Below are 26,990 nucleotides of genomic sequence, written 5' to 3'. Positions count from 1 at the left end.
CAGACATTGAAACAACTCCATTATCAGCAGAAGGGAATGTCAGTCTGGAAGAGGAAAATATATAAGAATATAAGAAAGCCATCTGTAACGGCTTTCCTCCTCTTCTGAGGAGTATGAAAGATCGGACCAATATGCAGCGTGGTACGTGTCCATGTTAATATTTAATTAAACTGAACACACAAAAACAAAAATAATAAGAGAACGAACGAAAACGAAACAGTTCTGTCTGGTGCAGACACAGAGACAGAAAACAACTACCCACAAATCATAGTGGAAACACAGGCTGCCTAAGTATGGTTCTCAATCAGAGACAACGATTGACAGCTGCCTCTGATTGGGAACCATACCAGGCCAAAAGCAGAAATACAAAACATAGAACAAAAACATAGAATGCCCACCCCAACTCACATCCTGACCAAACTAAAATAGAGACATAAAAAAGGAACTAAGGTCAGGACGTGACACCATCCCTCTCTTCTGGGACGCGGAAATATCCTAATAGAAGTGGTTAGGTTGAAAATGTAATAAAATTGTTTTTATTGCATGCAGTTTGATGGGTTACTATAAATACAAGCATGCTTTTGACATGAATAAACAAGGCAGATGAGGCTTTTTGTGTTACACTAAATTTCAAGACGAACACATTACAATGTTGTAAAAGCTGTGACAAACACTGTATTAGATTAGTGCTTTCAATGGTTTAATTCACTCTCTGCAGACCACACATACTACTGTCACAGCCGTCAAAAGAAGTGGACCAAGGTGCAGCGTGGTGAGCGTACATTTTCCTTTTTATTCAAAATGTCGCCAACAAAACAACAAACGAAAGACACAACCGTGAAGCTTACAGTGCATTAGTGCCACAAACCAAGTTAACTACCCACACTGAAAGAGGGAAAAAGGGCTACCTAAGTATGATTCCCAATCAGAGACAACGATAGACAGCTGTCCCTGATTGAGAACCATACCCGGCCAACACATAGAAACACAAATAAAGGACATAGAATGCCCACCCAAATCACACCCTGACCAAACCAAATAGAGACATACAAAGGCTCTCTAAGGTCAGGGCGTGACAACTACTTACTACCTAAGAGAAATGGCAGCCCTATAAGGCAAACAATGAATAACGACAGACACCTGAGCCTTAATGACCCTGACACACATGACCATTAATGACACTTAATAAGTTGGGTTCCGTACACACTGTGCATATTTCACTAACGATAGGGGAGAGTATTCTACGCAACTGTGTCAATAATGTCAATAAGTCAATAATGAATTCTTCTCCTGGTCTGCTAATGACAAACAGCTTGCTGTGGCTGTGTCTAAGTGAATAGTCTTACTTTGGCTCTCGTCCTCAGGCCTCAAGCGATGGGGGAACATGAAGTTCTCCTCCAGGGACTTGTCCAATAAAGCATGGCTGGAGCTGCTAACTGAGAGCGAGAGAGCGAGAGCGAGAGCGAGAGAGAGAGAGAGAGAGAGAGAGAGAGAGAGAGAGAGAGAGAGAGAGAGAGAGAGAGAGAGAGAGAGAGAGAGAGCGAGAGCGAGAGAGCGAGAGCGAGAGAGCGAGAGAGAGAGAGCGAGAGAGAGAGAGCGAGAGAGAGAAACAAGTGGTTAGATGATTGCTGTTATTGACTGTGTGTCCCGACACCAGAGGATAGGTGGCTTACTCAAGTGTTCTCTGACGAGGCCTTTACATAGAAATTGCACTCTGACATGTTGAATATAATGTAGCAGATGAATGTAGCCAAATGCTTGATGTTTTTGTTGTCCTACAGTTTCAATAATGAGTGTGAAGGCCACAGAAGATAATTGCTTGTCATATAACTTTGGGAAGGATCCATCTGAGTTCACAACGAGTTGTTGTCGCCTACGCATATGAACAAGATGTTTGTAAAAGGTGAGTTTGTACTGTAATAACACGAGGTTCATAACATTTATAAGGCATTATTAACAGGTTGTAAATACAAAACTTAAGAGGTACAGTATAGTATTTTGACTTGAGCACAATTACCTAACATTACTTTAGAATGTTAGGTACCATCACTCATTCATATATCTTTATGTACATATTCTTTATTCTTTATCCCCTTACACTTGTGTCTATAAGGTAGTAGTTTTGGAATTGTTAGTTAGATTACTCGTTGGTTATTACTGCATGGTCGGAACTAGAAGCACAAGCATTTCGCTACACTCGCATTAACATCTGCTAACCATGTGTATGTGACAAATGCATTTGATTTGATTTTTTGATTTGATCATTTGTTTACATGGGCTGAAGTTAACAATCTGTTAACAACATGGCTTGAGTTCTACAGAATAACCAAAAAGGGTTATTAAAAACTCCTTTGCCATGTTTGAAATGGGCACACATTGCTTTGGATAGTAGGATCAAAGTAGATCAACTATTGGTACTATTACATTAAGCTCTGTTTTGAAATAAGTCATTTTTATGGAACCCATTTATTTTTTAATAGCCCAATTTAGCTCTCATGAAAAACCGGGACAATAAGTTCAATACAAGGTAACCATTACAGAACAGCTCAGAACCTTCTCTCTGGATTGCCATACAGTATATTGAGTCCTCGCATTGCTATATACATTATTATCACCACCTCCTGTCTTCGGGCCTGTTTTAATCTTGGCAATAAAACCTCCACTTGTTTATAGAGGATTGAACATTAAGATATGTATCTTAATCGTATTAGTTAGGAATGCCTCCTCCCTGAATCTGTCTGTCCTTAGATTTCAATAACATCAGCTGAACTTAATTATCAAGTAATCCCTTTGGTTACGGCTTGTCCACACTTACTCAGTTAAATGAGGGTGGAGGGGGATCAGGCTTGAATTTATACATCCTGGTCAGTGAGATTTACATTCAAATAAAACACTTGGAAAAACAAATTCTGGAAAACATATTTAAATGCCCTTTAATCTTCTACCACAGGAAGCATACAAGGTAATCCGGGATCTCAAGGCAGCTAGGTTTTCAGAATGTGTTAAAAAGAAAATATATATATAAATAAACTATTCACAGAAGGGCCATAAACAAGATCAGGCAGCAGAGAATATTGCAAGTGTGAGAGCTCTGTTTTACCAAGGTATATACAGTAGGCCTACATTACCAGTAGTTTCACACAGTGAGAGGCAGCAGAATAAGAATACCAGCAAGAATATCTATGCAAACAACATGAAGAGTTGCCTCATACACAGCCCACAGAAAGCACTCCTCTCCCAAACACTCTATTTTATATGCATCGTGTTCTTTCTGAACAGGGTGCAACATCAGCACTGTTACAGTAAACCCTTCGAGGCTTAGGAATTCTAACACAAAGACCTGAATAAAGCCCTACTCAAGTTTCCTGATCCCTCTGACTCAAGGCTCCAGGCTACCGACACGCTTTACATCTCTGACTCGCCAAACAGGAACTCAGCCGAAGTGATTGAAACAAATCAAATGTGTATAAACAGATTCATTATAGACAACAAGCCCGATTCAAAACAACGATTGACGATTTTTAACTACAAAGTCACACAAAAATAAACTCGACATGACAGTTTTAGCTCAATGGAGTAGAGGGCCGGAAACAGGACATAACGCCAACAATCAGAGCCCTGGGGGTAATGGACAAATCATGTGACACACCCCACGGTCCAATTAGGATCAACACACACTAACAGGAATAGGGGTTTTCACTGGGGGTCAGCATAACTCAACCTCACAAGACTGGACAAAAGAGACAATAAAAATAAGCCAATACTAGTATCGCGTCATTCTAAAGATTGACGCCTGTATGAAAAGCTCACATGACAATAGACAGTCTGTATGTTGCCAGATGCTGAAGAAAAACATATGAGCCATGGCCATGCTTGTGAAATTGGATTGTAAAAAAAAGCAGCTCACTAAATGAAGTAGGCTGTAACTATATTGGTTACGATGCCATTTTTAATATTGTATAAAAACAGATGTTTCACTGCAAACACCAACATATTTTCTCAGCTTAGATGCCTTATTTGCCGTTTGTCACACCAGCCTTCGCTTTGGCTCCCCCTCCTGTGCAGCTCAGGCGTTAGGCGTCGACGGCCTTCTAGCTGCTGCCGAACCTACTGCCGGCAAACGCCCTTCACTCATCCACCCCGTACTTGTCTCGTCATCATTACACACACCTGGTTCCAATCCCCACTCTATCACTGTATATATACACCCTCTGTCATTTGTCTTCGTCGGACATTGTAAATGTTACTTGTTTTCCTGAGAGGAATCTCTCCTACTATTTCCTGAGTACTTTACATTTTGCACTTTGGGTTCGCCCTGGGCCTTTTTGTATATGAACATATATTTTGAGCACAACAAAGTTTGGGTTTCGTCCCACTTTGATCTATGGTGCTTAAATAAATTCAGTAGTTCTAAACCTGCGACAGCCTCCTGCCTACTCCTCTCTACACCAGTGACAGAATAACCGACCCAAGAAAACAGGAAGCAGCAGGACATCCCGACCTCTCAGCTGTATGAGCAAAGCTCCACCACCACAACTGGTGCCTGGAGCGCCTCGGGACTGCCATGGACGAGGTGCTTCGGGCTGTACGCCAAATACAGGCTACACCACCACCTTCCCAGCTCCCCGCGGTTGTTCCAGCCACCCCACCACCATCACCTAGTCCAATGAGCAATATCCACCTGCCGCTCCCCAAGGGGTTTGACGGCACCCAAGCTCATTGTAGGGGGTTTCTCCTGCAGTGTGACCACCACCTGGCCCGTCATGCCGGGATGGCCTCTGAGAGGGACAAGGTGGCCTTGGTGATCTTGGTGCTGACAGGCTGGGCTCTGGAGTGAGCGCACATCATCTGGGAGAGGGACGGACCAGAAGTGCAGTCCTATGAGCGCTTCCGTGCCGTCTTCAACCACCCTACAGAGGGCTGAGAGGGAGGTGAGCGTCTCCTCCGTATACGCCAGGGGTACAGAACAGCGTCAGAGTACGTTCTGGATTTCCGGACGGTGGCTTCGTCCACTGGCTGGAATGACCAGGCCCTGTTGACGGTTTTCCTTAGCCGACTACAGGCGGACATCCAGACCGAGCTGGCCTGTTGCGATGAGGGCCTCACGCTGTTCCAGCTCATTGCCATGACAATCTCCTGCATGCCCTTTGCCGCCCATCCCGGGGGTTCGGGTATCTCCCAGGAACCTGTAGCGAGATTGAGCCCATAGAGGTGGGCACGACGCACCTTCACCCTGAGGGACGCCAACAGCAACATCAACAGGGTCTCTGCTCCTACTGCGGGACCACCCCTGGAACACCTGTCCCAGAAGGAGAACCAGGTGATTAAGCAACAGGCAGAAGAGCACTCCTGCACCTTCAGAGGTAGGCGTGGACGTGCCTTGCTCCTCTCTGTCCACCCAGCCCGTCCTTCTCCCTGTCACCTTCCCTGACTATCCTGGCCCCCCACTGAGTCCTGCCCTAGTGGACTCGGGTGCTGCAGGCAATTTCCTAGACCGGTCAGTGGCCTTATCATTACGCATTCCTCTAGACCCTTTTTAACTCCTATCCCAGTCCTTGCCCTAGACAACCGTCCCCTCGGAACAGGACTGGTGTGCCAGACCACGATTCCCATTTCCCTCACATTTACTCACAACCACCTTAAACTCTCCTGCACACCGTGCAGTTTTAGGTTTCAGGGGAGGTGTCTCTGTGTCAATCTGTGCCACCTCTGTGGAAACCACCCACGTCCCTAACCCTATGGAGCACCGGGACCTACAGGTGGCCTTTTCAAAGACTCGTGCCACGTGCTTTCCCCCCACATCGCTCATGGGACTGCAATATCGACCTACTGTCTGGTTCTAACCTCCCGCGTGGGCACATCTACCCTCTCTCACATGCAAAGACCGAAGCCATGGAGGCCTATGTCCAGGGGGCGCTGGACTAAAGATTAATTTGTCCGTCCACCTCTCCGGCCGCCTCCAACTTCTTTTGTGTGAAGAAGGAGGGAGGTCTCCGCCCCTGTATCGATTACCGGATACTGAGTAAAGCAACTGTTAAATTCAGTTATCCCCTGCCTCTCATACCTACTGTGATCGAACAGATGCACGGTGCTAAGGGGGATGAATGGAAGACCGCCTTCAGCACCAGCACCGGGCACTACGAATACAGGGTAATGCCCTACAGCCTGACAAATGCAACATCAGTGGTTCAATCATTTATTAACAAGGTGTTTAGAGACATGTTGGGTTGCTGGGTAGTGGTGTACATAGACGCATCTTGGTGTACTCCACTACACGCGAGCAACAAGTCTCCTGTCAGGTCCGTTTTGGAGAGGCTGAGAGGGCATCACCTGTACGCCAAGGCGGAGAAGTGCTTATTCTTTCAGCAGGCGATCTCTTTCCTGGGCTATCGGATATCCACTGCGGGAGTGGAGATGGAAGAGCAGAGGGTCAGTGCAGTATTGTCCTGGCCTGTTCCATCCAACATCAAGGCGGTGCAGCTCTTCCTTGGTTTTGCTAACTATTTCATGCGCTTCATTAGGGGTTTCAGTGGTGGCCCCTCTCACCTCCCTACTGAAGGGAGGTCCTCGACAGCTGTGCTATACTGGGGAGGCCAACGAAGCCTTCCGTGCGCTCGAGGAACGTTTTACTGACGCACCTGTTCTGGCTCACCCTGACCCATCTCTGCCCTTCATCGTGGAGGTGGACGCCTCTGAGGTTGGAGTTGGGGCTGTTCTATCCCAATCGCACTGAATCGCCGCCTAAACTCCATCCATGCCCCTTCTACTCACGAAAGCTGTCTCCCGCAGAGCGGAATTACGACGTGGGGGATCGTGAGTTGTTGGTCGTCAAGAAGGCGCTGAACACATGGCAGCACTGGCTGGAGGGTGATAAACACCCATTCCTTGTCTGGAAGGACCACAAGAACTTGGAGTACATTCGAGCAGCGAAGAGACTGAACCCGCGTCAGGCCAGGTGGGCCCTATTCTTCGCCAGGGTTGACTTTACCCTCTCCTACCGGTTGGGATCAAAGAACATTAAGGCCAATGCATTGTCCCGGGTGCATGACACAGAGGATCGGAGGGAGAAAGTGACACCCATTATTCCCCTGTCCTGCACTGTGGCTCCTGTCGTGTGGAATGTGGACAGGGACATCCGTCGAGCACTGCGACAGGAGCCCTCACCTAACCACTGTCCCGAGGGGCGTATCTACATGCCGTCTCCTCCCTGGGCACATACAGCACTTTTGGGGCACCTGGGTATAGCCCATACTATCAACTGGCTCTTCGCCAAGTACTGGTCGCCCACATTGGCCTGGGACGTCCAGGTTTAAGTCTCTTCCTGCTCGACCTGCACACAAAGCAATACACCTAGGCACCTCCCCTATGGCAAACTCCACCCACTGCCGGTTCCACAATGACCTTGGTCTCATCTCTCCGTGGACTTTGTCACAGACCTTCCCCCCTCAGAGGGGCACACCACCATCCTGGTTGTTGTGGACCGGTTTTCCAAAGCCTGTCTGGTCTCCCTACGGCCCTGCAAACTGAGGAGACTCTTTTCTCATGTCTTCCTGCACTACGGGTTCCCGGAGGACATCGTGTCTGACCCTGGTCCTCAGTTCACCTCCCGTGTCTGGAAGGCTTTCATGGAATGACTGGGGGTCATGGTCAGCCTCACCTAAGGGTACCGTCCCCAATCAAATGGGCAGGGAGAAAGGGTATATCAGGAACTGGGTAGGTACCTTCGTAGTTACTGTCAGGACCGGCCAGGGGAGTGGGCTGCGTTTCTGCCTCGGGAATAATACGCACAAATCTCCCTCCGTCACTCCTCCACTAACCTCACACCCTTTCAGTGTGTTCTAGGCTATGAGATCAAGGTTCCTGCGGTGGACGATTGGTTCCAGTGCGCCGAGGAGGTATGGAACACTGCGGCATCGTCAAGGTTCCTGCGGTGGACGATTGGTTCCAGTGCGCCGAGGAGGTATGGAACACCGCGGCATCGTCCAACCATCAAGCACTGCGTCTCCGGGGTCATCCCCAAGGTCGGCAGCGCACCGCTGCTGGAGCAGCGCCTCGGGGGAGGGGCGGGGGTTACTGTCACACCAGCCTTTGCTTTGGCTCCCCCTCTTGTCCAGCTCAAGCATTCGGCAATAATCGACAGCACCATAGTGAACAAAGGGCACATATACGCAAATACAATCAGTGGGAATAGGGGCCAGGTGTGCTCAATGAAAGTTCCAGAGGGATCTGTGACAGTACCCTGTCGCAGCGTCGTCGGACGGGCCATTCCTGCTGTCTCCCTTAATGGTTGATTATTCTGTGACGTTGGCATGAAGGATCGGGAGACAGACGCAGACGTAATAGGGTTTTTATTTAGCCCAAATTACGGTGTGCCGTAGAAAGGCACGGGGACAAAGACCAAACAAACACGTACACAAAACACAGGGTTGAAATCCAAACAAAAGAGGCAGGAGTACCATAAAATAAATACACACGGGCACAATGATTATCTCACGGGACAAGACCCGTAATCATCTACACAATCCACAAGGGCACGAAAGCCCAAAACACACAACACAGGTACTTACACGCACCAACGGACATAGCAACAATAATCGTCAGCACCATGGTGAACAAAGGGCACATAAACTCAAAAAAGAAAAGTCCTCTCCGCTGTCAACTGTGTTTTTTTCAGAAGACTTAAAACCTCTTACTTCTACCCCCTCCTTTTTCGAAAATTCTGTTAAAAATCGCGCAACTTTTCAGCGTCCTGCTACTCATGCCAGGAATATAGTATATGCATATGATTAGTATGTGTGGATAGAAAACACTCTGAAGTTTATAAAACTGGTTAAATCACGGCTGTGACTATAACAGATCGTGTGTTTCATTGAAAAACGCAAGAAAAACTGCTCTCTGAAAGCTAAAAATAATTTCCATAAGTCACTTCCACGAGTTGTTAAAAGAGAACAGAATTTAATATCGACCTGCCTGCAATTCATACAAATTCCACACGATGTCGCCATTGTCGTCATTTTCAATTGAATTAATTGTTGGAAAATCCATCTATCTGGCATCCATTTTCCCAGTCTTCACCCGGATGTAGTTGATGAAGACATTAGCAGCCATTGATTTGCAAGCGAAGACCTATTGAAAATACATCGCCCTGTAATCATTTTGATAGATTATAAACGTTTACTAATACCTAAAGTTGGATTACAAAAGGATTTCGAAGTGTTTTGTGAAAGTTTATCGTCGACTTTTTTAATTTAAAAAAATTACGCAGCGTTTAAAAACGATGTTTTTTTCTGAATGACACAGCTTCCATACAAAGCTATTTTGGGTATATATGGACCGATTTAAACGAAAAAAAGACCCAATAGTGATGTTTATGGGGCATATAGGAGTGCCAAGAAAGAAGCTCGTCAAAGGTAATGAATGTTTTATATTTTATTTCTGCGTTTTGGGTAGCGCCGGCTACCGCAAAATCTGTTGTTTACGTGTCGTGCTGGCATTTTGGGGGGTGCATGCTATCAGATAATAGCTTCTCATGCTTTCGCCGAAAAGCATTTTAAAAATCTGACTTGCTGGCTAGGTTCACAACGAGTGTAGCTTTAATTCAATACCCTGCTTGTGAATTTTGATCAAAGATTGAGTTGTAACGAGTACATTTAGCATTTAGCGTAGCGCATTTGCATTTCCAGGGGCATACTTGAGACGTCTGCGTCTCAAGTATGGTCAAGAAGTTAACGTGTAAATATTTGTATGAACATAAGATTCAACAACAGACATAAACTGAACAAGTTCCACAGACGTGACTAACAGAAGCGAGAAACGCGAATCGGCCCCTGGTGAGATAAAACCGTGACTCATCAGCAAAGAGCACTTTTTGCCAGTCCTGTCTGGTCCAGCAACGGTTGGTTTGTGCACATAGGTGACATTGTTGCCGGTGATGTCTGGTGAGGGCCTGGCTTACAACAGGCCCTCAAGCCCTCAGTCCAGCCTCTCTCAGCCTATTGTGGACAGTCTGAGCACTGATGGAGGGATTGTGTGTTCCTGGTGTTCCAACTCGGGCAGTTGTTGTTGCCATCCTGTACCTGTCACGCAGGTGTGATGTTCGGATGTACCGATCCTGTGCAGGTGTTGTTACACGTGGTCTGCCACTGCGATGGCGATTAGCTGCCCGTCCCGTCTCCCTGTAGTGCTGTCTTAGGCATCTTACAGTACGGACATTTTAATTTATTGGCCACATCTGCAGTCCTCATGCGTCGTTGCAGCATGCCTAAGGCACGTTCACGCAGATGAGCAGGAACCCTGGGCATCTTTTTTTAGTGTTTTTCAGAGTCAGTAGAAAGGCCTCTTTAGTGTCCTAAGTTTTCATAACTGTGACCTTAATTTTCTACCGTCTGTAAGATGATAGTGCCTTAACGACAGTTCCACAGGTGCATGTTCATTGAACACTTTACAATGAAGATCTGTGAAGTTTATATACAAATACAATCAGTTGGAATAGGGGCTAGGTGTGCGCAATGAAAGTTCCAGAGGGATCCGTGACAGGTTCGCCCTGTGACTTTTTGTTTATGAAGATATATTTTGAGCACAACGGCATTTGGTTTTTGTCCGGCTTTGATCTATGGTGCTTAAATAAATTCAGTAAACCTGCGACTGCCTCCTGCCTACTCCTCTCTATACAAGTGACACCATTTGCCATTTGGCTTCAAAATAAAGCAATTGTTGGTTCAATTTAACAGTTGGCATGTTTTATTGAAGACACTAAAATGCATAAATTGATGTTTACTTTGGGGGCGTTGGCTTCTTCGCTAGCTACTGACTATCAAATGAAGCAAAGATGTTTCCAGAGTAAGGGATTGTTTGACTGTTTACCGTCACATGTGCGGTTCAAAGCTGAGATGACGCCCTAAGATTGGCTCTAAAAATGTAACAAAAGAAAAATATATTCAATCATCAACCACAGGATATCTGGTCATCTTCAGAAATGAAAGGAATGGATGATCTGGCTCATTAGCTAGTGCAGGCCCAGCCTCAAAGCAGAATCTGTGATTCAGGTCCAGGCTGTGTCGTGTGCAAGCTACTCCAGCTGCACAGGCAACGGAGCACATTTGACGGTGACAGCTGGGCCTGCTTAGCCAACCAGCTCCATGGCTCCACACTGCCAACACGCTCCTAAGCAGACCCGTCTCTCCTCTACTCCTCTTCTCAGAACATCATGCAGCAGAACAACGTCTTCTTACATCCTCTGTTCCCTGCTGAGTCATCCACTGGAAGAGCATCCGCCTGCTTCCGAAAGGCTTTATCCCCTCTGGGGAAGAGTAATGTCAACTTACACTATAGCCCCATGATCTAAGACAACACCCCACGGTCTGAAGACAAAGATGGTATTCCACAGCATTTCAACTCAATTACACAAACCTGGATTTAGTTCAACTTCAAAAGGTAGTGCCTGATGTACCGGGCACGCACTACAAAAACCCCATACTTGGTAGAAATGTTTACTCTTGATAACAGCCTTTTGTGTATGTTTGAGCGATTTGAATGGTTTACATGTGTTCCATTTCACCTCACACCTTTCATGCTCTGAGATCTGTGAAACAGAACAAACACCTACAGTAAAACATTTAAATTGTCACACAAAATGGACTAGATATTTAGTTCAGGGAACACTGTAGCTTACAGTACATTCTCACACCGGAGCGTTTTCCTCATTATATTTTCAGTCTTTTGTTCTTTCCAAGGGTTCCAGTACATAGTGGATTATGATATGGTAATACATCAGTACTGAGCTATTTCAGATATTTCCAAATTGTATTCTGACCAAAGGAGTGCCCAAAACGTATAATACTTGATATCATCTGTAGGAAAATTAACTCATTCACAGAAAATGTCTTTAGAAGGGAGCAATTTTTTTGCAATGTTGTTTTAATGAAATCCACATCCTAAGGCATGGTTTGTTGTAAAGGGACATCAACTAGAATCAGTGGTCTGCATCATTCCCAACTGACACCAGTTTACATCCTGCTTAAGTCATGCACTGTCTATTCATGCAGAAACGCCTAAACATATCAGATGTCTCACACATGTTGGTGTTAAAAGCTCTGCAGGATGTACAGGAGCTGGTGCTGTACCCACTAAGAGGGTATGTCCAGAGGGATATCCTAATAATAAAGCTTTGGCAGTGCATGGGCAATTTACTGACGCTAAAAGGCATAAACCATGGTGCTATTCTTCCAATGGACCATTGAATGCCTGTCACAGTGATACAACTCACTCATCGTCACCATCTTTCCTAAGTCGCCAGAAAAGCCTCAATTTACTATCAAGGCAAAAATAAAAAAGCTCTGGTAGAGAAAGAGTCCAAAATCATATCACAAATGTTCTGAGCATCAGTCTTGCCTTTTTCTAATCTAGTTTAAGAAAGTTCAATCAGGAAGGCTGGTCCGAATGCTCATTTAACTTCATCCAGTAGGCTTAACATAATTCACTTTGTTTCCTTTTCTACGGGCGTATTGGGAATGAATACAAATGTATCATCAACATAGCGTCTTGTTTCTTCTCCTCGTTCCTATGAGCCATGTGTGGAATGTCATTCACCTATTTACCTCATAGCCTTTAAGCACGGCACAATAATGCACATTCATCACGCTGGCTGTTTAACCTCCGGGCTCACTCTTGCAATTAGCACCTTCCTCTCTCTCAGCCAATGGGCTTAAATCTTGGGATGTATTTAAAAATGTCCACCTACGCTCGTTCTCTCACTTTTCGACAACCATCCACCTCCTCACCACCACCAGCTATAATAACCTTAAGGCCTGTCATCAGTGGGGGAAAGGAGTTCCAAAGATGGAAACCAGCAGACCCGCATAGGGCTACCTGCCATCACATCATCTGGCTCCGAGGATCTTCCCTTGGAGACAAGACCATTCCCCAAACCATTTATTAAAATGTCATAACGCATTCCGTCATTGTTGTTCATTCGGTTAGGCCTGTGCTCGATTGAATTAGCTGAAGGTCCAAGTAGTAGTCTTCATTTAGCCAATAACTACGACTTTGATGAACGTACCAAGGCTTGCCAAATGGAATCTTCAGTATTCACAAAGGAACATTTCTGTAGTGATGTGGCCAGGAAATTTAAACCTGACAAATGAGTTTGGTGCTGATCCGACACACTTCCTTCAAACACATTGAACCACAAGGGTATACTTTATCACCATTTAACGAAAACGAGGAGGGATAAGACTCCCATGAGCTTAAAATAGGAAGTAACTCTTGGACATTGGGCTCCCTTGTAAAAATAGATTATCGATTTGATTCCAAGTGTAATCCTTTTCTATTCTAAAATGTTATGATACTGTATATTGTGTATCCACGCATACTTAGGGACTCGTACAATACAGCTTCAGCATCAATATAATATCTACAGCATGATCTAACTCAGAGCCATTAGTGTCCTCCTAAGTGAAGCAGTTATGTTTGACCTTGAATTCAAACCAGCTCCAGAGGCTAAGGAGTATCTTGGAAGAAGAGGAGACAGACAGTGGAGTCACGGATAAACAGAGCAGCACATGTGTTGAAAGCACATCTGTTGAACACATCTGTTCTCTTCATTAGAAGTGCTTGACATTCATTAGGTTCCAGGACAGTGAAACCGCACCGCGCTCTTCACCAAGCCTGTCAACAGGAATGTTTTCCTCATTAACTGAAGGCTTTTGCATTCCTGTCATATTAAATAGAGCTGAGATGAAGCAGTTCTGTTCCTTACCCTGTATAGAGGTAATAATGATCAAATATAACAAGGGATTATGTCCTGCAGTCAACTTCCTTCAAACACTATACTGTACATTAGTGGAATGAAAACAGGTTAATATGGCTCTTCCTGACTGGTATCCATTCAGGGAGGAATATTGCCCTTTTCATTTATTCCACTACAGCAGGGAGACTGACAAAATCCAGCAACTTAACTTGTCAGCCTATGTTAATTAGGTCTACTCTGTTAGTCTGTGACTGGTACTAGATTTACTGTGGTTACAGACTTAAGGAGCTCTGGAGTCAACCAAAAACATATTTGCTGAAACTCATTGTTCTAAAAGACGAGGAAGATGTCAATCTGAAGAATTCAAGCCCTATTAATAGGAAGTTAGAGCATGTTTTTAGACATAGAGAACCAAACCTATGACAACAGAACATTGAATTCCAAAACATGGTCATGACCCACCACAGGAAATTGTGTTTTAGGTTTTATTTTCTTGCTCATTCCAGACATATCGTATGGGGCTGTCCACCAGAACTCTGACGCACGCCACTGACACATCGAGGAGAACGGTTCTGCAGAAAATCAAGTACACAGGAGACTGGGCTCTTGTGATTACAGATATCCTCAAGAGCCCAGAGGTAAAACTCAGCAGAATCTGCTCTCTGTTAATCAGCCAGCCAAAATACCACGACAGTGTTTCATGCTAGTGAAAATTGGCAATTTCCAAAGGCGTTTGTTCAGGGGGAACCCTAGCTCTGGACAGACCACAGACAGGATGGAAATATCCAGGCCTCCAGCTGTAATAAGTTCCTCTTTGTTTTTCAAACTAAACACAACTGGGGACAGGGTCTGTGCTGCAACTTGTCTCATCCTTTTCTACCCAGAGAGACTATTTGACCACTAGGAAAAACATGGCTACCGCACCGCAAGACCATAACAAAATACAGGGTCTGTTGTTGGAGCAAAATGCTGGTCTTCTCCCTCCCCACTTCTAAGGACCTATTCATATGCAGTGAATCAGGCTTTTGGCATTTCCCAAAAATTACACCATAATTCAATTTATAATTTAATTGCTTGCAGCTAGGCTTGAATTAGATTCAGGGGTTCCTCAGACCTCAGACCCCTGTCCTTCCATTTACACTAAAAGCCCACATCATCCAGACATTCTGCCCCCCCCCCCCCCCCCCCCCACACACACACACACATCCTCTCTATCCCCCATCCATCCACTCACCTCATCACAACCTCGCTTTCCCATTAATACATTGTAAAGTGAGGTTTTATATAATCTTCAGTTCTTGCCCTAGTCAGTGGAAATTGGCCATTTTTAGAGGACTTTGTTCAGGAGGGACAGGAAGGAAATATGAGCCATCACAACCACCACAACCTCGCTTTCCCATTAACACATTGAAATCTATATGCTATGATGACATACATCAGAGATTCAAGATTGATAAAAACACATCTGGACAAATTCGGGAATAAGTTTGGGTGTGAGGACGAGTCGGAAATGGGTCACTGCAGCACCACTGCCGTATTCGCTTGTTACCTTAGCTAAACATGAGCACAATTCCCACCTGTATTTACAGACCCGCCTACCCAAACTCGTGACTTCTTGAGAGAGTTGAGGAGTCTCCCCAGAATTATTTGCTGAATATCAGAGAAAAGCTGACATTCTCCCCAGACTTTGTGCCGTTGCCTATAGGTTTACGCTGCTCCAAGTTCGGGGATATCCGAGACTATGCATAATGTTGGTCAAATTATATTATATGACCAAAGGTATGTGGACACCTGCTCGTCGAACATCTCATTCCAAAATCATGGGCATTAATATGGAGTTGGTCCCCCTTTGCTGCTATAACAGTCTCCACTCTTCTGGGAAGGCTTCCCAATAGATGTTGGAACATTGCTGTGGGGACTTGCTTCCATTCAGCCACAAGAGCATTAGTGAGGTTGGGCGATTAGGCCTGGCTTGCAGTCGGCGTTCCAATTCATCCCGAAGGTGTTTGATGGGGTTGAGGTCAGGGCTTTGTGCAGGCCAGTAACATTCTTTCACACAGATGTCGATAAACCACAGAATCGTCTACAATGTAATTGTATGCTGTAGCATTAAGATTTCCCTTCACTGGAACTAAAGGGCCAAGCCCGAACCATGAAAAAAAGCTCCAGATAATTTTTATGTCTCTATTTTGGTTTGGTCAGGGCGTGAGTTGGGGTGGGTATTCTATGTTCTATGTTGTGTAGTTCTATGTTTTAGCCAGGTAGGGAAGCACAGAATCGTCTACAATGTCATTGTATGCTGTAGCATTAAGATTTCCCTACACTGGAACTAAAGGGCCAAGCCTGAACCATAAAAAAAAGCTCCAGACCATAATTTGTCCTCCACCAAACTTTACAGTTGACACTATGCATTGGGGCAAGTAGCTGTCACGCCCAGACCTTAGAGATCCTTTTTATGTTTCTATTTTGGTTTGGTCAGGGCCTTAATTTGGGGTGGGTATTCTATGTTCTATGTTGTGTAGTTCTATGTTTTGGCCAGGTAGGGTTCTCAATCAGGGACAGCTGTCTATCGTTGTCTCTGATTGAGAACCATATTTAGGCTGCCCTTTTTCCCACCTGTGGTTGTGGGAAGTTGACTTTGTTTAGGGCACAGAGCCTTTAGCTTCACGGTTTGTTTTTGTAGTGTTTATTGTTTTGTTCGGCGTCATTTTCCAAATAGAGAGAAAATGTACGCTTACCACGCTGCACCTTGGTCCTCTTCCTTCAACAGTCGTGAAGCGTGATTCATCACTCCAGCGAACGCGTTTCCACTACTCCAGTGTCCAATGGCGGCGAGCTTTACACCACTCTAGCCGACACTTCGCATTGCGCATGGTGATCTTAGGCTTGTGTGCGGCTGCTCGGCCATAGAAACCCATTTCATGAAGCTCCCGACGAACAGTTCTTGTTCTGATGTTGCTTCCAGACTCAGTTTGGAACTCGGTAGAGTGTTGCAACCGAGGACATCGCTTCAGCACTCAGCGGTCCCATTCTTTAAGCTTGTGTGTCTTACCACTTCGTGGCTATGCTGTTGTCACTCCTAGACGTTTCCACTTCACAATAACAGCACTTACAGTTGACCAAAGCAGCTCTAGCAGGGCAGACATTTTACAAACTGACTTCTTGGAAAGGTGGCATCCTATGACGGTGCCATATTGAAAGTCACTGATCTCTTCAGTAAGGCCATCCTACTGCCAATATTTGTCTATGGTGATTGCATGGCTGTGTGCTCGATATTATACACCTGTCAGCAACGGGTGGGGCTGAAATAACCAAATCGACTAATTTGAAGGGTTGTCCAGATACTTTTGTATATATACACTGTAGATGGCATCATCTGGTTAGAAATGGTGAGAACCTTTAAATTCTGCATTAAAATCAACAATTCCATAGTGAGTCATGCAATCTACGGTACAGAAGGTCATCATTTAATAGACGTGTCAGTCTGTACTCCATTCAGGGAGGCCTGCAATCTAACTGCTTCAATCATTCACTTAACATACATTTAGGGATTGTTTAACTGAAAACATGTTGAAAGTCTTTATCATTTAGAATAATATCTAAAAGGGGTAAATACATTTTCACAGCCTGGTTTTGATTATCCACCTGGAAATGGCTCATCACTGGCTTATGAAGGAGCAGAAGCATGCCATGGACAGTTTTGTACACTAAATCAGATGCTTACCTATTGGGAGCACTACTTTATTTAATAAAATACAATTTAATACAACTTTAATACATATTTGTTTAAGAAAAATACATTTCCATCATCTTCACTCTGGTGAATTATCCTTCTTCCTGTTTTGTCTTTCGTTCTTCTATTGTCTAGTTATTTTGGTCTGTTATTTAGAAGTGTTCTGTTGTTTTTTGGTTTAAAAATGATGTCCAGTAGGTCCAGGTATTTACAAAGGGGTCAGGTTTCAATTGGATTTTAGCTGTTATTTGTTCCATATCTTGGATTTCGTTGGTTATGTTGGTCTAGTCCTGGATGGTTGGTATCTGAGGTGATAGCTAGTGTCTTGTTATTGCTTTCTTACTTCTGGCCAACAAGATGTTATATAGCGGGCCTCCTGAGTGGCACAGCAGTCTAAGGCACTACAGACCCTGGTTCGTTCCCAGGCTGTATCACAACTGGCCATGTTCGGGAGTCCCATAGGGCGGCGCACAATTGGCCCAGTGTCGTCCGGGTTAGTGGAGGGTTTGGCTGGGGTAGGCAGTCATTGTAAAATAAATAAGATTTTGTTCCTAACTGACTTGCCTAGTTAAGAAAAAAAATATTGGGCCATGTGTTTAGCAGATGTAAAGCACATCAGATAGTAAAACGTTGTCATTCACTACTTAAGAATTCGAACATGTCTGAATATGCCATCACTCATTATTTCCCACTAATTGAGCTTTAGGAGCAACAAGCTACAAAATGATTTGCATCAAAGGCACCATCTGCAGTATATTATTGTGTTTTCTAAAATGTCCTTGAGTCTTTAAAGAGTTTTCGTACTCTTCCTCTTTATTCAAATATATTCACACACCGCGTTAATTGCTAATTGAGACAGGATTCACAATTAGCTGCTTACTTAAATGAACAGCCCATCTGTTCAATTACATTGACGATTCATTCAGTAAAAAATAAAACTATTAATATGGCATCATAATAAACAGATTCAAGTGAGAATCAAAGTATTGGAGGTTATAGAGCACAGCGTAATTGAAAAATATTCATACCCCTTGACCCTTGAACACATTTTGTTACGTTACAGACTTATTCTAAAATTAATTAAAACATTTTTAAATCCACATCAATCTAAACACAATACCCCATGGTGACAAAGCAAATCCAGGTTTTTATACATTTTTGCAAATGTATTACAAATTAAGAATAGGAATACCTTATTTACAAAACTAATCAGACACTTTTCTATGAGATAAGGTGCATCCTGTTTCCATTGATCGTCCTTGAAGTGTTTCTACAACTTGATTGGAGTCCACCTGTAGGAAATTCAATGATTGTACATTATTTGGAAAGGAACACACCTGTCTCTATACAATTTCCCACAGTTGACAGTGCATGTCAGAGCAAAAACCAAGCAATAAGGTCAAAGGAATTTTCCACAGCACTCCGAGTCAGGATTTTGTCGAGGCACATATCTGGTGAAGGGTACCAGAAAAAGGCACATGACAGCTCGCTTGGAGGTTGCCAAAAGGTACCGAAAGGACTCACAGACCATGAGGAACAAGATTCTCTGGTCTGATGAAACCAAGATTGAACTATTTGGCCTGAATGCCAAGCGTCACGTCTGGAGGAAACCTGGCAACATCTTATGGTGAAGCATGGGGGTAGCAGCATCATGCTGTGGGGTTGTTTTTCTGCAGCAGGGACTGGGAGACTAGTCAGGTTTGAGAGAAAGATGAACGAAACAAAGTACAGAGAGATCCTTGATGGAAACCTGCTCCAAAGCGCTCAGGACCTTAGACGGGGGCGAAGGTTCATCTTCCAACAGGCCAACAACCCTAAGCACACAGCCAAGACATCGCAAGAGTGGCTTCGGGACAAGTCTCTGAATGTCCTCGAGTGACCAGCCAGAGTGAGCCCAGACTTGAATCCATCTCGAGACACCTGAAAATAGCTGTTCAGTGTCGCTACCCATCCAACCTGACAGAGCTTGAGAGGATCTGCAGAGAAGAATGGGAGAAACACCCCAAATACATGTGTGCTAAGCTTGAGGCATTAGCAAAAAAACTAAAGTCTGTAATCGCTGCCAAAGGTGCTTCAACAAAGTACTGAGTAAAGGCTCTGAATACTTATGTACAGTTGAAGTCGGAGGTTTACATATACCTTAGCCAAATAAATTTAAACTCCGTTTTTCACAATTCCTGACATTTAATCAGAGTAAAAATTCCCTGTTTTATGTCAGTTAGGATCACCACTATTTTAAGAATGTGAAATGTCAGACTAATAGTAGAGAGAATTATATATTTCGGTTTTTATTTCTTTCATCACATTCCCAGTGGGTCCGAAGTTTACATACACTCAATTGGTATTTGGTAGCATTGCCTTGAAATTGTTTAACTTGGGTCTAATGTTTCAGGTAGCCTTCCAAAAGCTTCCCACAATAAGTTGGGTGAATTTTGGCCCATTCCTCCTGACAGAGCTGGTGTAACTGAGTCAGATTTGTAGGCCTCCTGGCTCGCACACACTTTTTCAGTTCTGCCCACAAATGTTCTATAGGATTGAGGTCAGGGCTTTGTGATGGACACTCCAATACTGTACCTTGTCGTTAAGCCATTTTGCCACAACTTTGGAAGTATGCTTGGGGTCATTGTCCATTTGGAAGACCCAGTCAAGGGGTCTGAATACTTTCTCAATGCACTCTATATATTCTTGCCAAGTCCAACATTCCCCAAAATCCAGTCTCCAACCTAATGTTAACTATATTACCATAGCATAAAGTTAGCATATTGAATCAGCTATGACAGCACAGACAGGTTTTCACAATGGCCTGAACAGCTCTTCTATAGAAGATCCTCTTTACACTACACTAGTTTGACGACACATACTAGTTCCACAACACATAGTTTTGTAGTGTAAAGAGAGTGATCTAGCTTCAGTACTCTCTTTCCCAAGCCACTTTGTAGCCACTTTGTCCCACACAGTAGTGTGGGACACTCCTCTGAGTGGTATAGTATAAAGACAATTTTCCCCAGTAGACATGTCGTGTAGGAAATGCGTAACCAATGTACCACTCTACTCATGTAACATGCCTGCTAGACGTCACATCAACATGAGTTTATTATTTTATGGATTGGATCTGCTTCAAGAAAAAGGTAACTGGCACTTGCATTGAATTCATTCAGCTTGTATATCAATTCAAAACAATCAAATTAAGTTAGAGTACAAGTCATTTAAATAAATGTGAAGCTTCAGCAAGTAAGGACAGTAGATTTCAAAGACAACATATAGAGATATTCCCTTTGCTGTCTGCTGTTGGTGTTAATTTCACCTAGACAGAATACTAAGCATTACTGGAGGGGGGGGGGGACAGACGTTAATTGCGGTTCTTCTTATTAAAACACAAATTAAGTTAAGCCTCCTTTCTCGCCTTGGTTATTGAAAAGTCTACAGTGAACAAAAAGCCCTACAGTATAGCTCAATGATTCCAATGAGAGTGTCTCTGAGTCGTACATGGTTATTTTGATGAATCAATTATATTTTCATAAAGTAACCTCAAATCAGGTTTCGATTCCTTCCTTACTTTTCGCAGTTGCTTCTTCAATCATACTAAAAGCAAAAGTCAAACCCAAACAATGCACAGGCCTATTTAGACTTAGACAAAGAGGCATAATTCTGGTAATAGTTAACTGGCATTTACAGGAAAACATTTCCGTCATCTTGCAGAACAACAAATGCTCAAACATGTTCTGCAGACTAAGTTGTAGAGGGGCTATTTTCATTAGTACGCTAGAATAAGAACTAATTGACTGTGCCACAGCGGTGAAAATGATACCAATATTTGCTAATTCAGAGTGAGTACTGTGTCCTGTTTTCCCTTACGGAATATGTGTTTTTTGTGATTTTACTGTGATGACCATTGGATAGGTTATCTAATCAGTTATGTGGATAATAAGGGCAGCGAATCAACTATGCACCAGAAAACCAATGCCATTGGTGAGCTATCTAAGCAATGCCAGGAAATAATACATAAAATCAGTAGAGAAGCATGGCTTCACTTTTAATGTCTCTTGCTTTGTAAAACCAATCCAAATAGACCTTACCGTGAAATGCGTACTTACGAGCACTTAACCAACAATGCAGAGCAAGTAAGAAAGATTTGCTCAATAAACTAAAGTAAAAACAGAAACACAATAAATGAACAATAACGAGGCTATATACAATGGATACCGGTACCGAGTCAATGTGCAAGCGTACGGGTTAGTTGAGGTAATTGAGGTAATACATTATATATACAAAAGTATGTGGACACACCTTCAAATTAGTGAATTTGGCCACTTCAGCCACACTCGTGCTGTTACTGTGAAGTGGAAACATCTAGGAGCAACAACGGCTCAGTGGCAAAGAGATATACACCACACAAGCTCAAAGAACCTGACCGCCGAGTGCCGAAGCGAGTAGCTTGAGTTCCAAACTGCCTCTGGAAGCAACGCCAGCACAATAAGTGTTTGTCAGGAGCTTCAAGAAATCGGTTTCCATGGCCGAGCAGTCGCACACAAGCCTAAGATTACCATGTGCAATGCCAAGCATCAGCTCGAGTGGTGTAAAACTCACCGCCATTGGACTCTGGAGCAGTGGAAACACGTTCTCTGGAGTGATGAAACACACTTCACCATCTGGCAGTCCGACGGACGAATCTGGGTTTGGCAGATGCCAGGAGAACGCTACCTTGCCCCAATGCATAGTGCCAACTGTAAAGTTTGTTGGAGGAGGAATAATGGTCTGGGGTTGTTTTTCATTGTTTGGTCTAGGCCCTTTAGTTCCAGTGAAGGGACATCTTAACACGACAGCATACAATGACATTCTGTGCTTCCAACTGTGTGGCAACAGTTTGGGGAAGGCCCTTTGCTATTTCAGAATGACAATGCCCCCATGTAAAAAGCAAGATCCATACAGAAATTGGTTTGTCTAAAACATGTGGAAGAACTTGACTGGCCTGCACAGTGCCCTGACCTAATTTTTCCCAAGATGTCGGTGCAGTAGGTAGGACGTGTGTATGTGTATCTGTCTCTGTCTTTGTCTTTTGTCTTTTCCTGTGTAAATAGCCGGTATTTTTTGTATATATCTTAATCTCACATTCTATCTATGAACTAAATATACTTTCCTGCAACCCGCCTCACCCAACGTGGTACGGATCTGTATTTCTATTTCTTATAACTGGAACTTCCATCAGGAGATGGCATGGAGCCTCGCCGATCCATCACGACTGGACTGCCGACGTGATTGCCCGATGTGGTCTCAACAGGCTATTCTGTTACGATGTCGCCGAAGAACCAGCTACTAGCCTCGACCCGCTAGCTTTTCTGAACGCTGTGTCCCCTGCTCGCCTAGCGTAATAGTGACTACCGATCAGCACCTTGACTCACCTATTGCTGCTCTTTTGACCCTGTGATCACTCAGCTACACAGCTGATGCCCCCTGGACTGTTTCAATAACATGGTACCTCATTTTGTTTACCTGTCGGCCCCAGCCTCAAACTCAGGTCCTGTATGTACCTAACTGACCCATTCTGCGCATTAATCGACATTTACCCGTTGTTGTCTTAGCTCTCCTGATCAACACCTGTGATTGCTTTATGCATCTCTCTAATGTTAATATGCCTTGTCTACTGCTGTCTTGGCTAGTTTTACTGTTTTTTCACTGTAGAGCCTTTAGTCCCGCTCAAAATGCCTTGGATAGCTCTTTCATCCCACCCCACACACATGCGGAGAACTCACCTGGTTTAACTTGTCCCTCAAGAGATGAAACCTCTCTCATCGTCACTCAACGCCTAGGTTTACCTCCACTGTGCTCACATTTTACCATACTCTTGTCTGTACATTATGCCTTGAATCTATTCTACCACGCCCAGAAATCTGCTCCTTTTATTCTCTGTACCCAACTCACTTCACGACCAGTTCTTATAGCCTTTAACCGCACCCTTATCCTACTCCTCCTCTGTTCCTCTGGTGATGTAGAGGTTAACCCAGGCCCTGTAGCTCCTAGTTTTACTCCTATTCCCCAGGCGCTATCATTTGTTGACTTCTGTAACCATAAAAGCCTTGGTTTCATGCATGTTAACATCAGAAGCCTCCTCCTTAAGATTGTTTTATTCACTTCTTTAGCACTCTCTGCCAACCCTGATGTCCTAGCTGTGTCTGAATCCTGGCTTAGGAAGGCCACCAAAAATTCTGAAATTTCCATCCCCAACTACAACATTTTCCACCAAGATAGAACTGTCAAATGGGGTGGAGTTGCAATCTACTGCAGAGATAGCCTGCAGAGTTCTGTCATGCTATCCAGGTCTGTGCCCAAACAGTTCGAGCTTCTACTTTTAAAAATCCACCTTTCCAGAAATAAGTCTCTCACTGTTTCCGCTTGTTATAGACCCCCCTCAGCCCCCAGCTGTGCCCTAGACACCATATGTGAATTAAGAGTTTGCACTGTGAGGTGACCTAAACTGGAATATGGTGAAAACCCTGGCCAACCTACAATCTAAGATGCCCTCAATCTCACACAAATTATCATGGAACCTATCAGGTACCACCCTAAATCCGTAAACAAGGGCACCCTCATAGATATCATCCTGACCAACTTGCCCTCTAAATACACCTCTACCAGGATCTCAGCGATCACTGCCTCAATGCCTGCGTCCGTAATGGGTCCGCGGTCAAATGACCAACCCCCATCACTGTCAAAAGCTCCCTAAAACACTTCAGTGAGCAGGCCTTTCTAATCGACCTGGCATGGGTATCCTAGAAGGATATTGACCTCATTCCGTCAGTAGAGGATGCCTGGTTATTAATTAAAAGTGCTTTCCTCACCATCTTAAATAAGGATGCCCCATTTAAAAAATGTAGATCTAAGAACAGATACAGCCCTTGGTTCACTCCAGACCTGACTGCCCTTGACCAGCACAAAAACATCCTGTGGCGTACTGCATTAGCATCGAATAGTCGATCCTGTGGCTAGCTTTTTGAAACAGAAATTTGCATCCTGTAACACAAACTCCCAAAAGTTCTGGGACACTGTAAAGTCCATGGAGAATAAGAGCACCTCCTCCCAGCTGTCCACTGCACTGAGGATAGGAAACACTGTCACCACCGATAAATCCACAATAATTGAGAATTTCAATAACCATTTTTCTAAGGCTGACCATGCTTTCCACCTGGCTACCCCTACCCTGGTCAACAGCCATGCACCCCCCACAGCAACTTGCCCAAGCCTCCCCCATTTCTCCTTTACCCAAATCCAGATAGCTGATGTTCTGAAAGAGCTGCAAAATCTGGACCCTCTCTTTCTAACATTATCCGCCGCAATTGTTGCAACCCCTATTACTAGCCTGTTCAACCTCTCTTTCTGAGATCCCTAAAGATTGGAAAGCTGCCGCGGTCATCCCCTCTTCAAAGGGGGAGACACTAGACCCAAACTGCTACAGACCTATATCTATTCTACCCTGCCTTTCTAAGGTCTCCGAAAGCAAAGTGAACAAACAGATCACCGACCATTTAGAATCCCACCGTACCTTCTCCACTATGCAATCTGATTTCTGATCTGGTCATGGGTGCACCTCAGCTATGCTCAAGGTCCTAAATGATATCATAGCCGCCATAGTAAAAAGACAATACTGTGCAGCCGTATTCATTGACCTGGCCAAGGCTTCGACTCTGTCAATCCCCACATTCTTATCGGCAGACTCAACAGCCTTGGTTTCTCAAATGACTGCCTCGCCTGGTTCACCAACTACTTCTCAGATAGAGTTCAGTGTGTCAAAGTCTCTATGGGGCTGCCACAGGGTTCAATTCTCAGGCCGACTCTCTTCTCTGTATACATCAATCATGTCGCTCTTGCTGCTGGCGACTCTCTGATCCACCTCTACGCAGACGACACCATTCTGTGTACTTCTGGCCCTTCTTTGGACACTGTGTTAACAAACCTCCAGACAAGCTTCAATGCCATACAACACTCCTTCCGTGGCCTCCAACTGCTCTTAAATGCACGCAAAACTTAATGCATGCTCTTCAACCGATCGCTGCCTGCACCCGCCCACCCGTCTAGCATCACTACTCTGGACGGTTCTGACTTAGAATATGTGGACAACTACAAATACCTAAACTCTCCTTCCAGACTCACATTAAGCATCTCCAATCCAAAATTACATCTAGAATCGGTTTCCTATTTCGCAACAAATCATCCTTCACTCATGCTGCCAAACTGACTATCCTACCAATCCTTGACTTTTGCTAATGTAGTGTATGTACATGTAGGTGGTGGTGTGACTATGCATAGATAATAAACAGACTAGCAGCAGTGTATGTGAAGAGGGTGAAGAATAGTGAATGTGTGTGTGTGTGTGTGTGTGTGTGTGTGTGTGTGTGTGTGTGTGTGTGTGTGTGTGTGTGTGTGTGTGTGTGTGTGTGTGTGTGTGTGTGTGTGTTTGTGTGTGTGTGTGTGTGTGTGTGTGGAGAATTTAAAAATAAAAATTGTGAAACGTAAAAAAATATCATTTTTTGATAAAACTATACTAAATTGCAATGAAGGTTTACAGTAGTCTCAACATCACAGCACTCTGTAGGGTAGCACCATGGTGTAGCTGGAGGACAGCTAGTTTCCATCCTCCTCTGGGTACATTGATTTCAACACAAAACCTAGGAGGCCCCCCATTCCATAGACTTACACAGTAATTATGACGACTTCCAGAGGACCTCCTCCAACCTATCAGAGCTCTTGCCGCATGAACTGACGTTGTTCACCCAATCCAAGGATCAGACAATGAATATTGTTTTGAAAGCATACAGTACAGCTAGCACTGCAGTGCTTAAAATGTGGAGAATAATTGACTCAAAAAGAGAGAAAAGACAATAGTTGAACAGTTTTGAACAATTTCTTCAAAAATTAAGGAGAAACAAGAGAGAGTGAGCTAGCTATATTTCATATTTTTTCACTTTCACTTACTTAGCTAGCGAATGCAGCTAGCTAGTTTAGCATACTCAAAGACCCGGCTCAAACAGAGAGGGATGCTATGTTACCTAGCTGGCTATGGCTATCCAGCACTGGAACTCTTCCAAGTCAAGGTAAGCTTTTGGTTTTATGAATTTATTGCCACCGGTGCCCACCGGTGTAACTGCTCAACTGCTTGCTGACTATACACTGTACTGCATGATTGTAGCGGGTTTACTAACGTGTTAGTTCTACTAGCTATGTTGACTTGACGTTAGCTATTATGGTGGAAACAATGTAGACTGTGTGTAGTGGTTAGTGTGATGATATGATATGAAGGTTTGGCTTGGAAAGCTGTTTGTATGTAGCCGCTATGAAAGTGAACTGTGTTTGCGTGTGATCAGGGATGTATTCATTCTGCTGATTCTGTTGAAAAAATATTTCTTAAAACAGAAGCAAATGGATAGAAACAGGGATAAACATACCTGAATTTGTCCAATAGAAGCTTTCGTTTGCAACTGTTGGACTAATGATTAAACCCTAGTTTAGCTAAATTGT

At 44.1% G+C, this 26,990-nt stretch overlaps 1 protein-coding gene across 2 annotated transcripts in view; it reads right to left on the bottom strand.

Annotated features, from left to right (window-relative positions):
- The window catches only part of LOC139383984 (leukocyte receptor tyrosine kinase), a 72,160-nt gene that overhangs the window by 40,062 nt on the left and 5,108 nt on the right, over positions 1-26,990 (bottom strand). For both annotated transcript variants that reach the window (XM_071128613.1, XM_071128614.1), the window contains one exon: positions 1,347-1,436. In XM_071128613.1, the coding sequence (XP_070984714.1) occupies positions 1,347-1,436 (90 nt within the window). The remainder of the gene's footprint in view (positions 1-1,346; positions 1,437-26,990) is intronic.

Source organism: Oncorhynchus clarkii, chromosome 25 (assembly GCF_045791955.1).
Source record: "Oncorhynchus clarkii lewisi isolate Uvic-CL-2024 chromosome 25, UVic_Ocla_1.0, whole genome shotgun sequence".
NCBI classification, from domain to species: Eukaryota; Metazoa; Chordata; class Actinopteri; order Salmoniformes; family Salmonidae; genus Oncorhynchus; species Oncorhynchus clarkii.
The sequence above is the reverse complement of the archived record's forward strand: the minus strand, read 5'-3'. Positions and strand labels throughout refer to the sequence as shown.